Source organism: Moschus berezovskii, chromosome 7 (genome assembly GCF_049115385.1).
Source record: "Moschus berezovskii isolate FMDL1 chromosome 7, NW_MosBer_1.0, whole genome shotgun sequence".
In the NCBI taxonomy this organism is placed as follows: Eukaryota; Metazoa; Chordata; class Mammalia; order Artiodactyla; family Moschidae; genus Moschus; species Moschus berezovskii.
This window is the reverse complement of record NC_142466.1, coordinates 83,352,201-83,366,000: the sequence shown is the minus strand read 5'-3', so window position 1 is coordinate 83,366,000 and position 13,800 is coordinate 83,352,201. Positions and strand designations below refer to the sequence as shown.

General features: G+C 54.4%; 1 protein-coding gene across 1 annotated transcript in view; it reads right to left on the bottom strand.

Annotated features, from left to right (window-relative positions):
* The window catches only part of DNAI1 (dynein axonemal intermediate chain 1), a 70,710-nt gene that overhangs the window by 13,614 nt on the left and 43,296 nt on the right, over nt 1-13,800 (bottom strand). Inside the window, exons 11-13 of the mRNA XM_055427916.2 lie at nt 12,789-12,906; nt 12,467-12,510; nt 2,397-2,644 (exon numbers count right to left, since the gene is read on the bottom strand). Coding sequence (XP_055283891.1) covers nt 2,397-2,644; nt 12,467-12,510; nt 12,789-12,906 — 410 coding nt within the window. The remainder of the gene's footprint in view (nt 1-2,396; nt 2,645-12,466; nt 12,511-12,788; nt 12,907-13,800) is intronic.

Sequence of the window (13,800 nt, the reverse complement as noted above, 5' to 3'; positions counted from 1 at the left end):
AAATGGCAACCCACTCTAGTATTCTTGCATGGAGAATCCCATAAACAGAGGGGCATGACAGGCTTTACAGTCCATGGGGTGACGAAGAGTCGGACACAACTGAAGCAACTTAGCATGCATGCATTAACACTTCATTTGAGACCACTGACATGTAGAATCCAAGCTTCCTCCTTGCTGGAGAAGCACACTCAGGACTGGGCACTTAGGCTCTTCTCAGGTCCCGCTGCTCCTCCCTGTCCTGCATACTGTGCTCCCCATGGTGCATCATTTCCCAGCAGGCCCCTGTGCTTGTGCCCGTGTCTTTCTGGTGCATGTGACCCCTTTGCAGCCTTCTTCATCAGGGCATACTTCCTCATGCTTCACAATTCTGCTCAGGTGCTTCTTCCTTTAGGAAGACCTCCTTGGCCTTCCAGTCCCTGCTTCTCATCCCCCAGCACTTCGGACAATCCTCAGCCCTCCTTGGCACTTAGCGCATGCCCTATCTGCTCAACCTTGGCTGCTGTGTGTCCCCGCCAGGAACTCCGGAGACCAAACCCTTGAGCATCATCAGCCTCCAGAGGAGTGAACAGGCAGGAGTTGCTGAATGAATGGACGAATGAAGAGAGAAATGAGGAAGCGGGGAGGGAATGAGAACAAGCGAAGGACGAGAACAGGAAGTCGTTAAAGGACTCAGAGACAGGCAGGCCCCTCCCACGACACAAGCCCTGATTCCAGCCAAGAACGCGGAGTCTTCGGTTTTGCAAAGGCAGCAGCCCTGTTCTCCTCAAAGGATGGTGGGAGAACAGAAGGCCACCCTATCCAGTCTCCCTGGCACCCGTCCAGGGAAGGGGGAACGGTCTCCTGCAAGCCCCACTTCTCTCTTCCACTTGCTATTTGATTCTGAGAACAGAGCAGAGAGGGAGTAGGCTGGTTGGCCTTGGCCTCGCGCCCTCTCCCGGGCTTGAGGAGAGTCAGGCCACCCTGAGATGCTCTGCACTTGGCCCTGGGCTGTGTGTTTGAGCTGGCAAAGCAAGGGCAGGTCTGATGCTGGTTTAGTTTGATCAAAGCAAGTCTTTTCTCTCCCTGGGCTTTATTGTCTCTGCAGACATCCTCCCCGTGTCTGGAGCCCCGTGTGCCTGGACGCGATGACTCAGGAGGTAGGCTTTCCAGAGGAGAGAACCCCTGAAGCTGCAATTCTTGCTCCGGCCTTGGTTGAGGGGAGGGTATTTGGTGGTAGGAGGTGCCTCCTTACTGTGCCCCAGATCCGGGTAAAGGATGAAGCTGAGAGGCCCTCACTTCCCCTGTGCCTGGACAACCCTCCTTCTACTCAGGCCTGTCTGGGGGCCAAAAGCCAGGGCCTGGGCATCCGCGTGACTCAGGAAGTTCAGGGCCAGACAGGCAGGGGTGCAGAGCCCGCCAGCAGACCCTTTCAGGGCAGGGGGCAGAGGACAATGAGAAGACAGACCCCCAGCACTGTCTGAGCCCCCCAGAAGCCTTGGGCAACTTGAGACAGAAATATGTGCTTAGATTCTCCCAGGCCAGACCACGGGGTGAGGGTGCCCAGGCTCAGAAGGAGGGACACCTTTGGAACACAGTGAGGAAGGGCTGTGAAGCCAGAGCTAAGAGGCTCTGAGAACAAAACTGTGAAACCCACTCCCAGTGCAGTAAGGTGAGAGACGCAAAGTCAGGGTGAAATCCAGCCCCAGCAACCACAATAGTCCCATTCCATGCCTATCTGGAGAAGCTGGGTACTCACAGGCCCCACCTGCCAGGTCTTACAGCCCCACCTGGAAGGCAGAGAACCAGCAGCACCTATCCTTGTCTGGGAGATCCCTCAAATCTAGCCCAGATGGCACAACAGAGTCCCTGTGGGCAGTTGAGGAAGACCACAGACCCCTGGCTTCCCGGGTAGCTCAGATGGCAAAGAATCTGCTCACAATGCTGGAGAACTGGGTTCGATCCCTGGGTCGGGAAGATCCCCTAGAGAAGGGCATGGCCATCGCCTGGAGAATCCCATGAACAGAGTAGCCTGGCGGGCTATAGTCCATGGGGTCACAAAGAATCGGACATAACTGAGCAACTAACATTTTCACTTTTCATAGACCCCTGGAGCCCTATCAGGCCCAGAGCTGTCCAACCACCGAATCTGAGTCATTGAGCAGCACTCCTCAGAGATCCGAGGTCCTTAGCAGATGGATGGGCAGCAAACCACCACCCTTACAGCAGACCCTCTTGCCTCCTGATACTCGCCTCTGCCCTTCTCACTCCCGGCTCCTTGCCCTCTAAGCCGGTAGCTGTCGTCCCCAACCCCTGGTCTGTGGCCCTCTCCTCCCCAAGGTCCCTTCCTCCCATGGCTCCTAGGCCCACCCGCTTCCGCTCAGCCACACCCACTCCTCCCATCCGGTTCCGAGGCTGACCTGCCACACGGGGTCCGTGTGCTTGCCAGACTTGGCTGAGCTGCGGAAGGAGGGCTGGGAGTGGGGCTTCTTGAGGTTGTAAATGGCCACGTTGCCATCATAGTGGCCCACCACCACTAGGTAGGGGTGGTCCACGTGCATGTCCAGACACATGATGCCACTCTCGCTGCTGAAGATGTATTCGGGGAAGCTGGGGTTCTTCATGCTGTATAAGAGCAGCATGCCACGGCTCTGCTTCATGAAGTCATCTGTCCCAGGGAAGAGGCGGCATTGGTTGGAGGGCCCAAGTCCCAGCCCCTCCCCGACAGGGCCGACAAGCCCTGCCCCCCTCTGTCTCCCACAGAGAGTGTGGGGAGGTGGGGGGGTCCTCTCTGGTCTTCATCTTCTCTGTCTGCAAAATGGAACCATGAGACTTGGCTCACCCCCTCCTTGGGGTTCAGCAGGGGATGCAACAGACAAGGTGACCAGGTGTACTTGAAGGATGGACAGTCATTCTCCTTAGTCTCCCTGGGGGTACAGGAAAGGGGGTTGCCAGCTCAAAGAGTTGTTACGTGAAGGATGTGGGTGGCCTTGGGATGGAGCAGTATCCCTAGATGCCCAGCCCATCTGTTGTGCTTAGGTGCTGGGATAATGGCCGTGTACCCCTCATCCCCAGCCAAGGACAGGGGTTCCGTCTGGACTAACATGGAATTGTCTGTGTGGTCCCACACTAGCCACCTGTGGGTATCTTCCCATACCCTCCGGTCCCACGTCCCCAGTTGCAGCCGAACCCTAGCTCTAAAGTGAAAGTGTCAGCTGCTTAGTCATGTCTGACTCTGTGCGACCCCATGGACTGTAGTGTTTAGCCCTGCCAGGCTCCTCTGTCCATAGGATTCTCCAGGCAAGAATACTGGAATGGGTTGCCATGCGCTCCTCCAGGGAAAATTCCTGACCACGGTCTCCTGCATTGCGGGCGGATTCTTTACCGTTTGAGCTACCCGGGAAGCTCTACACTTGCTCCCAGATTCGAGACGTCCCACACCAGCCAGCGGGGCTTTGGTAGGCCACCATGTTATCTGTCCCTCTGGCCTGGGCACAGTGTTTGGTGGTCGACAGTGGACCACTCAGCAGACGTCCTTCTCCCTGCCCACCCCCGGTGAAGCGGTGATACCAGTCTTTCATTCTCTGCTCACCTGGCGCCCATCGTGATCATGCAGTCACTGAACAGAACACAGCCCCTGCCCTCAGTTCTGGCTCTCCCGCCACCAGCCCAGGACCCTTCCCAAGCTCAGAGGAGCCAAAGCTGGCGAGGTGGATGTCTAGAACAAACCCCTGCCCTCCTCTTGGGGGCCCTATGCTAAGGCAGCCTTTTAGCTGACACAATGGCTCTCTCCTGGGCCCCCAGGGCTAGCTCCTCTGACCCCTGCAACTGCAGACCCGGCCCTCCTAATAAAACGGCCAGTCCTGAGATGTGGAGCCCGTGGGTGAGAAAGAAAGGGAGGCAGCCCCAACTTGGTAAATTTTGCTGAGTCACTCTGTCTTATTCCTAAGGCTGCCCCTTTTTGGGGGGAGAAAGCGACTGGGCTGGGCTCCCTGGACTCTGGCCATGAGCTAACTACCACCGTCCCAGGTACCCTCGCCCCGGGCCTGCTGCAGACAGAGCTGATGCTTCCTGGGAGCCAGGGTGGCCTGCAGTGAGCAAGCTGGCACACCCACCAGCGCAGCTGCCTGCAGGGAGGCCCATCTTCCCTTGCTTTGGCTACTTGTCAACAGAACCCCTCCCCAGTCATAGGCACAGGTGGCTTCCTACGTAAGGAGTGGCTGCCCCTGGAGTGGAAGTTACCAGGGACCAGCCTGAACCACAGGGAGGCACACTGTGGTTCAGGAAGGAAAAGGCTTCTGCTCTGGGGAAAGTGAGGCGGCCAGGCTGGTCACCCTGTGCCTGGCATGTTGCCAAGCCAGTAGGGGACTGGCCTTGAGGTAGGGATTGGAGCTGGCAGTATCTAACCTCGCAGGGTCCAGGGTAAGCCCCAAGAGCTGACTGTTCAATTCGGGGAGAGTTCTACAGTTGGCTGAGGGGAGTGTCTTTCCCAATCAGACCATGAAGGAAACTGAACTGGGCAGTGGGATAGTCCCTTGTAGCTCCTTTTGTTCATTACCCAAATCCTGAGTGCCTGTTTGGGGCCTCCCTCTGGGCTGAGCCTGGCAGGGACAGACACAGCCCTCTGGAGACATGGGCCTGCTCTTGGCGGCTCCTGGTGTGGTGACAGGGAGCCAGACCCCTGAGGCTGAATGGGCAAGCCCTCACCAGGTAATCAAACTATGAACTTCCAGGCCAGAGGTGAGTTATCGATGCCTTGGACCCCCTGTGGCCTGGATGCCAAGCAAGACTGATAGAAGGAGTGGGCGGGCAGGAGGTGATTGAAAAGGTAGGCAGTTGGGTGACAGATGCTCAGGCTAAGGATTTGGATGCTCTCCTTGCTGCCCCAAGGGTCAAAGGCAGGCGTGATCCCCACACTTGCTCTCACTATGCCCCAGGGATCTGGTCCCTTGAGGGACAGCAGTGATGACTCATTTTTTCTAGACACACTTCCAGCAGTCCCTGCCCTGCCACACGGTGCACAGAACCTTCACGACCAGTGGAACCAGGAAAGGAGGGTTGGAAACCCTAGGTTGGCTCAGTAACTCTTCAGTGTGAACATCTCTGACCTGCTCCCAGAACCACCAGATGCTCAACTATGGCCCCCAGATTATATAGGTGGATAAACTGAAGCCCTGGTGGCTCAGAGAGTAAAGAAGAATCTGCCTTCAATGCAGGAGACCTGGGTTCCATCCTTGGGTCAGGAAGATCCCCTGGAGAAGGGAATGGCTACCCATTCCAGTATTCTTGCCTGGGAAATCCCATGGACAGAGGAGCCTGGCGGGCTACAGTCCATGGGGTTGCAAAGAGTCAGACACGACTGAGCGACTAACACTTTCACTTCAAACTGAGGCCCAGGGGGTAGAAATTATGTGCCCGAGTACATTAGACCCATCACTTGATGCTTGTCACACCCAACATCCTGTTTAGTTACCCTGCTCAGGGTAACAGCATGAATCCAAACTTTACATGAAGGTAGAGAAAGAAGGGCAAGGGGGCACCGGACTTTTGGGGGCAGTGGGGTGTCTGGCAAAGCAAAGAATCCCTCCAGAATCTGGACAAGGGGATGTGTAAAGGCCAGGGCAGCCACTTGTGATGAGAGGAAAGTTCTGGCAGAGAGAAGCATGGATCTCATAAGACAGGGACACAGAGAGCAAGCAGCCGGCCACACCAAAGCCTTAGATCCTGCAGTGCTCCCAGGCCACACACATCCTGACAGTAAGCCTCCCGTTCCTAACCTGGCTCAAGTGGTCTCTGTTACTTTCAACCAAACAAGCCGTCCTGACATAAAGATCACAGCTTCTAATCACGGTTAGACCATGTGTTTCCTGAATTCCAATTCAGGGCTTTGTCTGCCAAACCACACCAGAAAAACTCTCATTCAGCTAGGGCTTCCTCTCCATCTTATTCTATGATGTTCTATGTTCTTGTCCCTGACTCTGGACCCCTATGAACCCTCACTATTCTATCCTATAAGTGTACCCATGGTGACATCAGGGCCCTGACCTGCAACAGTGTTACAGGAGAGCATCATCCTGTCTTCCAAAAGTCCTAAAGTGACATCACCACTCAGACCACCAGTGGTCTCCATGTGACATCATCGCTGAGGCTACCAGCAGTCCTGGTGACATCACTGCCCAGCCTGCCGTCATTCCCAGTATGATGCCACCAACCAGGTCACCAGAAGTCCCACTAAGACACTGACCTCAAGGTCACTCCCAGTGCCTCAGTTCCCAGTGAGTGGTAGAATCCCATCACGTTCAAGGCTCACAGAGCCCTGGGCCCTGGGGTACTTGATCCTGAATCCCACAAACTACCTGGCTCCCCAGCGCAGGACTGGAAGATCCAGCGACACAGATAGAAGCCCCCAGTTCCACACTCCATTATATAAAGAGGCAGGAGCCCTGATGTCTGGGGCAGGTGAAGGAATTTCAGGTTCCTCTGGGCCATGGGATTTCAGTTAATCTATGTTGGCTGGGTGGAAGGGAAAGAGGAAGAGAGGAAGGGGGAAAGGGAGAGAGCGAGGGAGAAGGGAGAGGCGATAAATCATCTGGCCTGTGACTCCAAGAAGGGGGAGAGGGAGGGCCACTGGTCTGGCCTTAGTTTCATTTTGTAATTTTGCCTTCTCCAAGAAGCCTTCTAGACCATTCAGCTTCTCCACTATGACTGCCCACCTACCCCCTGGAATTCCTCTACCTGTACTCTATTATTATAGGTGTGTTACTATTGTGAGCAGATTTTTCCTTAGCCTGCCACCAAAGGATGGAGCATGGCCTGGCATGGCCCAGCAGGCTTCCTCTTTCAGAGGGAGAGCTGCCTCCTGCTAACCCTGCTTTGCTGGATAATCTCTATGGCCTTTCTGACTCTGGCCTTCAATGATTCAGGAGATTTGGGGGAGGAGAGTCACCTCCCTAATAGAGCATGATCTGGCCATTCTCAGAAAGCCATTGTCTCAGGGGAAGGGTGGCTTCATTCCACATTTGACTGAAGCTTTCACTGCCCTCAGAACCCTCTCCTGGGGCCTGGGCAGTGCCCTACTCTACCCCTGCCCAGAGCTCTAGATGGTAGGGGGCCGCTCTGGAGAATCCTGGTTGTCAGGAGAAGCCTGGGATTCTGCTCAGGATTCAGGGAGTGCAGAGCAGGCAGAGGGCACATTGGGGCATCCGGCTTAAGCCAGGCCAGTGGTCAGAGAGAAGTAGGTGCCAAGTTGCAGAGACAAGGGTGCCAAACCAGCGACAGACAGCAGGCCTCCTCCTCTCTTCCTGCAGCTCCCTGATGAATTCGGTCCAGGGCTTGAGCCCAAGGCAGCAGCTGTTTGATGATTCCCTTATTAAGTCATGTAAGAGGCACTCGGAGGGGCTGTGGTGGGCAGAATAAATGACCTCCCCCCATGTCCGTGTCCTAATCCCCAGAGCCCATAAATATGTTACTTTGCACAGCAAAAGGGATTTTGTAGATGTGATTAAGTTAAGTCCTTGAGATGGGGAGATTATCCTGGATTATCTGGGTGGAACCAGTGTAATCACAGGGGTCCTTATAAGGGAAGGAGGGAGGCAGGCATCTAAAATGGAGGGAGGTCAGAGCACTGACACCAGAAGCCGACGTCAGAATGAGGCACTTGCTAGCTGGAAAGAGGCCACAAGCCATGGAATACGGGCAGCCTTGAAGCTAAGAAAGACAAGGAAATGGATGGCCCTCCAAACCTCCAAAAGAAACAAAGCCCTGCTGACACCTGACTTTTTGCTCAGCAAAACCCATTTTAGAGGCTGACCTCCAGAACTGTAAGACAATAGATTTGTGTTGTTTTGAGCCGTTGTGTTCAAATCAGTCAATCCTGAAGGAATTAACCCTGAATAGTCATTGGAAGGACTGATGCTGAAGCTCCAATACTTTGGCCACCTAATGCAAAGAGCTGACTCATAGGAACAGACCCTGATGCTGGGAAAGACTGATGACGGGAGGAGAAGGAGACGACAGACGATGAGATGGTTGGATGGCATCACTGACTCAGTGGACATGAGTTTGAGCAAACTCTGGGAGATAGTGAAGGACAGGGAAGCCTGGTGTGCTGCAGTGCGCCGGGTCACAAAGAGTTGGGTGTGATATAATGACTGAACAGCAACAAAGCCCTTATGTTCGTGGATATTGTTGCTGCAGATATAGGAAACTAACTGGGTCACAGGGAAGTGTGACCCAAACTCTGCTTTTAGGAATCAGAGGGAGAGGTCACTCAAGATGGCTGTTCTCTTGCTCTCTGCACATTTCCCCAGTCAACCAGCCCCTGCTTTACCTCCACCTGCTCACCTGACTTTCCAATCCTCTTAATCACAGGGCTTACTCAACAGCTACCTAAGTGCTTGCCCCCCACCCTGCTGGTTTCCCTGGTGACTGATGAGCCAACCCGATGTCAGTTCCCCTATAAATGGTAGGCTCCTCCTCCCCCAGCAGTGAAGGTTTTTGCCATGTCCTGTCTGCAGTCTGACATGTGTGGTAGGGACCTTTTGCTTCTGACTTACAAGGCTCCCTATCCAGTTACATTTAAGTTGTGGGTTTCTCTATCACTTTCTCCTTCTCTGGTCTCACAGTGGGGCGATGTGGGGCTAGCAGGTCTGTGGCGGGGGGCAGCCCAACAGGCCACAGATGATACATTTTCTAGGGTGATTTGGAAGCAGTCCCTCCAGAAATCAGGGGGATGGAAACTAATGACCCCCAGCTCTCCTGATGACAATAAGGAAACCCTTCTTCAGTTTCCCACATCCCAGCCCTGCCCTCTTGGACTCTAGGCACAGACTGTCCCTTGGGTTAGGATTTTCAGTCTCCAAAGGCAGGGGACAAGCCCAGGGCTGCCCCAAGAAAGGACATCAGTGTTACAGGGTTCCAAACTGCCAGTGTAACCCTGACACTGTGGTGCCAGGCTGGATCTAGCCTTCTAGGCATCTGGGCTTTTCCTAGAGCTCTCACCCAATTAGGAATTGGGATATTTAAACAGTGTGGGAAATAAGAGCAAGGCCTTGGAGACAGAATACATCAAGCGGGACATTTAATTTGATTTAGGGAAAATGAGGCAAACATTTGAGAACCTAAATAACTAACCAGTAATTAAACCAACAACAGGAATGCCCTTGCACTACAACCCGGTGAGCACAGTGGCCTTTATGGACTGTATTTACAAAGAGACCTGACAACATAATTAGTCCTGTAAATTTTACACAGCCTGCAGCTGAGGAGTGATGGGTTTTGTGTGTGGAGGATGAACGGGGAGAAATGAGGTGGATGAATTTCCATTTTCAGTAAATGAAATTAACACTGCTTAATTAGTGAAGTTGACAAATAAATGACCAGGGAAGATTTAAATCCCTTACAAGTGGATCCTTGGCCTGGGCAGGCTGAGGGACCGGCCAGGAGGCGGTGGGACAGAGTGGGAATGGGTGTGATACTGGGACTCAGGGCCTTACTTTGGCCACTTTTGAAGGTGCTGTCCCTCCGAGGCTGGGCTGAAGGTCAGCTGGCTCATCCGCCCTTCTAAGACATGACCTGCTGGAAGGTTTCCTCCCTGTCTCCTGTGTGAGAGCCAGTCAGGACACACACAGGGTCTAGGATCTGACCCACCATCCCTGCCTGACAGATCGCGAGGAGTCCCCATTTCCCTGCTGTGAATGGCCTAATGGGCTGGAAAGCACCCCCTCAGTGCAGCAGGCTGACACAACTGCACCCCAGCTTTGCCCCATGGGCCATCTCTTTCTAGACTACCTCCCTCTGCCCTCCAGTGTTCCTCCATCTGCTCTCACCTGCTGACAGACTTTCTCCACTCAGCTGAGACACGGAGCCTGGCCCCAGGGAGAGCCCCAGTCTCAGCCCTGTATGCAGCCTGACATGCCCACCACCTGGTACCCAGCAGCCACGAGGGAAGGCAGGTGTGACTGTTCTGTGCTGTTGCAGGCAATTGCCCAAGCTCTCTTCCCCACCTGCTTGCTCCCAGCCTGGCTCCAGCCAACCGGCCTTGTGCCCAAATGCGGGCTCGGCCCCAGTCCTTCGTAGGTGCCTGCCTTCCCCTGCCCAAGTCTTATTTGACCAGGTTAGAGAGTCAACATTGGGGTATCCCAGGCAAAAAGAGTCCTGGGCTGAACTCATCAGGGTCAAGCCCAACAACAAACCCAAACTCTCACTTCAGAGTTCGTCCACATGAGGCAAAGTTTGATGATGGGAGGCGGGCATCTGGGAATTTCCAAAGATAGGGTGATGGAGGCTGGTGAGCAGCTGCTCCTCACAGCAACCCATCTGGGCATTAGAGTGCCTTTTTCCTGGCCTTGGCTTTGCTCACTTTCTTCCAGGGAGACATCTGGGTATTTGCAGCATGGGGCTCCCTGGGGCAACCTCAGGAGTGAATGCAGGAGCCCTTTGAATCCCAGTCCAGCCTGGCTAAGGCTCTGAGGAATAGATGCCCAGTGGAAAGCTGGTCAACAGCTCCCAAGCCAGTGAGAGTAACCACCGCCTCTGCTGGGCCCCGCTGTCTAAGAGAAGAGGTAGGGCCTCGTCTGACTCCTCCCTGTCCCAAACAGGCCCCTCTCTCTGCAGCCCTGCTGGAAAGCTAGGAAGCAGAAAGACAGACAAATCAGCAACATTCGTCCTTTCTGTGCAGATGGTTCCTACAGTTCAAGGGGCACATTTGTTGCTTTTCTTCCACCTGTGTCTCATAACATGATGGAGGGTACCAGGCGTCAGCCTCTCCAGGTCACCAGGGGAAAAACCAAGGCTCAGAGTAGCTTTCAGCTCCAGGTCACATCACTGGGACGTGACCCTCCAGCCAGAAGGTCTGCAGCTGATAGTGGTGCTACCCAGACACATGGGTGTGGCCAACAAAGGACAAAGAGACCCTTCCAGGACGCACGCCTGCCCCAAAGAGGCCCCTGGGCCCATTGGAATTGGGGCCATCAATTCCTGGTGGGGGTGTCACTCTGCGCCACTGCCTCTGGCTAACACTGCCCCCAAGGACAACCGCTATATGACCCCAGCCAGCTGACATTCCACTCTGGCCCTCGGTGAGAGGAGGAGACGGGAGAGCTGAAGCAGTGTCTCCTCCCACCTGCTGGGGAGCCTCCCCACTCTCCCCACCTCGGTCCTGGGCAAACAGCCTGGGCTGAGAGCAGCCCCAGAGAGGGGTCCACACCCACTCCTAGGAGGCCCACTCAGCACCGGCCCACATCCAGGCCCAGTAGCCGCAGCAAGGGAGGAATGTGCTAGATCCCTGCCAGAGGGGGCGGGTGCCTCCTGCTTGGCAGCAGCCCACCCTCAGGAGTGGGGACACAAAGCGGGCATTTAGGGCACCCTCAGAGGCGGCCCAGACCATGAGACTGGGAGCAGCTCCAAGGGTTTCCTCCCTGAGAGGAATGACAAACACCCACTCCTCTTGGCCCATGCCTCCCTCCCCAACCCCGGGCAAAGAATGGGCTGGGCGGACAGGCGGTCTGAGGGGCAGAGACCGGGAGCTTGTACGCCTGCCAGCCAGCAGCAGCTTGGAGAATGGGAAGGTTTTTTCTGTTTGCAGAAGCTCATTCTCTCAGCCAGAAAGCACGCTGTCAGCCTGGGGAGCTGCGGCTTGCACGAAGTCTGGGGCCCTCTCCTGTTAGGAAGGGGAAATGTCCCGGCCAGAGGGGAGGCAGGGGCTTCTGCAGGGCCCAGAAAACATGAAGGAAAGCCACACAGTTCCCACAGTGCTGCCTCCCACTGTGGGGTGAGGGAAGCTGGTGGGGAGAGAACATCCCATAAGGCAGTGGTCTCCAAGAGGGCAGGGGCCAGTGATGAACATCAAACCCTTGTCCTCCATCTGCTCCAGGGCCTGCTCTGGAAACTCTCTTCATGCAGACCCCACCATCTAGGCCCTCCCAGGTCTGGTCCAGTCCACCTTCTCATGCTTCTCAAGCCCACTTCTCCAGCTTCACTCCACGCTGGTGCTTCAGAGCCTGCCCTCTCTCTTTGGGACGTCTTCCCTAGTCTCCCAACTGTCTCTAGCCTCCAGTCCCCTGCCTGCAATTCCTCCCTGTAGTGGGTGTGTCCCTGCCTTTCTCAAATTCCTTCAGTGGTTTCCCTTTGAGAGAAGGGCCAAGCTTCTTGGGATGGCTTACCAAGCCCTTTGGGGCTACCCCACCCCCATCTACAGCCTCAATTCCTCCCAAATCTCTCCTGCCTCCTGACCTTGGCTGCTGCCTCAGACGGAAGTCCTCTGCCCTTCTTCCTTCACTGTAATAACTCCTTCGAGGCTCATTTTGGCATATTCCTTCATGCAGCACTAGTTGCCAGTGTGACAGTGGGGCTTCTCCCCTAGACTGTGAGCAGTGTGACTAGATCTTAGTCATCTCTGTATCTTTCACACCTGGCAAAGAGTTCTGCACTGAGTAGGTACTTAGTGTTTGTTGGTTGAGTAAGCAGATGAACAAATAGCCGGATTACTTACAGGAGCCATGTCCCACTGCAAACAGATCGTTGTACTTTGGATTCCTGCAAAAGAAATAAGAACCCATCGGTCTAGGAAATGGACATTGTTTGCCCATGGACACAAGCCCTCCCATGTACACTGGTGCCTTAACTGCACTGCAGACAGACACTGTTGACCTTAGAGACCTAGGGAGGTTCCATAAGAATCCCAGTCTCACTTTTCCCCATAATGCTACGTGTCACCTTCAAGGTGATTGAGCTTGGGTAGGAGTTGCTTGCTTGTGGCTTGGAACCCAGCAGGTGCTCAGGCACTCCAGGTTTTCTGCAATGCCTCTACTCACCAGCAGAGGGCGGTGACGGCCAGGCGCTTCGCTTTGTCATTTTGGAACTTCCAAAGAGGCAGCAGGGTACCCTCCTGGTCCCGATACTCGTCAGCAGCATCCTCATAGTACTTAAAATCTTAAACACACACAGACTGAGTCAGCCCCGGACTACTGTTTTCTGTCTGTACTTCTTTGGCTAAAACAATTAACTTCTTTGAAGTGTTTCCGAGTGGGAATAATAAGAATACCTACCTCAAAGGACTGCTGTGAGGATTCATTGCTAATACTGTAAAGTACTTAGAAAAATACCTGGCACAGAGTAAACCAGCTCCCCCACTGCCCTGAAAAACCCTTGGTGGCTCCCCTGGCACAGGGGCTTCCTGACTGAACCAAGGCTACAAGCCACTACCATGTCCCCTCCATCCAGCTGTTCGCATACTCTCTACATCAAAGTGTCTAAAATGCTCTGCTCCTCCTGGAAACTCCCACTCACTCTAGATCCAGATCAAGTTCCTTCTCCTCTGTGAGGCCTTCACTTTGCTGCTGAGCAGACAGAGTTCACCTCCTCCTCCGCCCCACCCCTGCCTCTGGTCTGCTGAAACATGGGTCACACAGTGTTGCCTCTCTGTGTCCTTTTGCCTGTCTACCCCAGCCCACAGCTTTAGGGGAACAGGAAACACAGTGTTATCATCTCTGGACCCGCAGTGCCTAGCACAGGGCCAGCCACAGAGCGGACACCCGGTGATTGTTCAAAGAAGGCAACAAAATATATCAACAAAAGGGAAATAGTTCTCAGTCTTCTTTCCAACCAAGGGTGCCCCAGTAGAAAATGACTGTCTCATCCACCATGGTCAAGGACAGGCCCAGGCACAGCCCCAGCCTCTCTCCCAATGTCCCACACTTTGATGTTTGGGGACTTACACCAAATCCTCAAAAATGGCTCAGAACAAAAAAAGATTAGAGTGGTCAGAGGCGTGAGCCTTGATCACATCAGAAATCCCTGAGCTCGGACTGTCTTTAAAAAGACTTC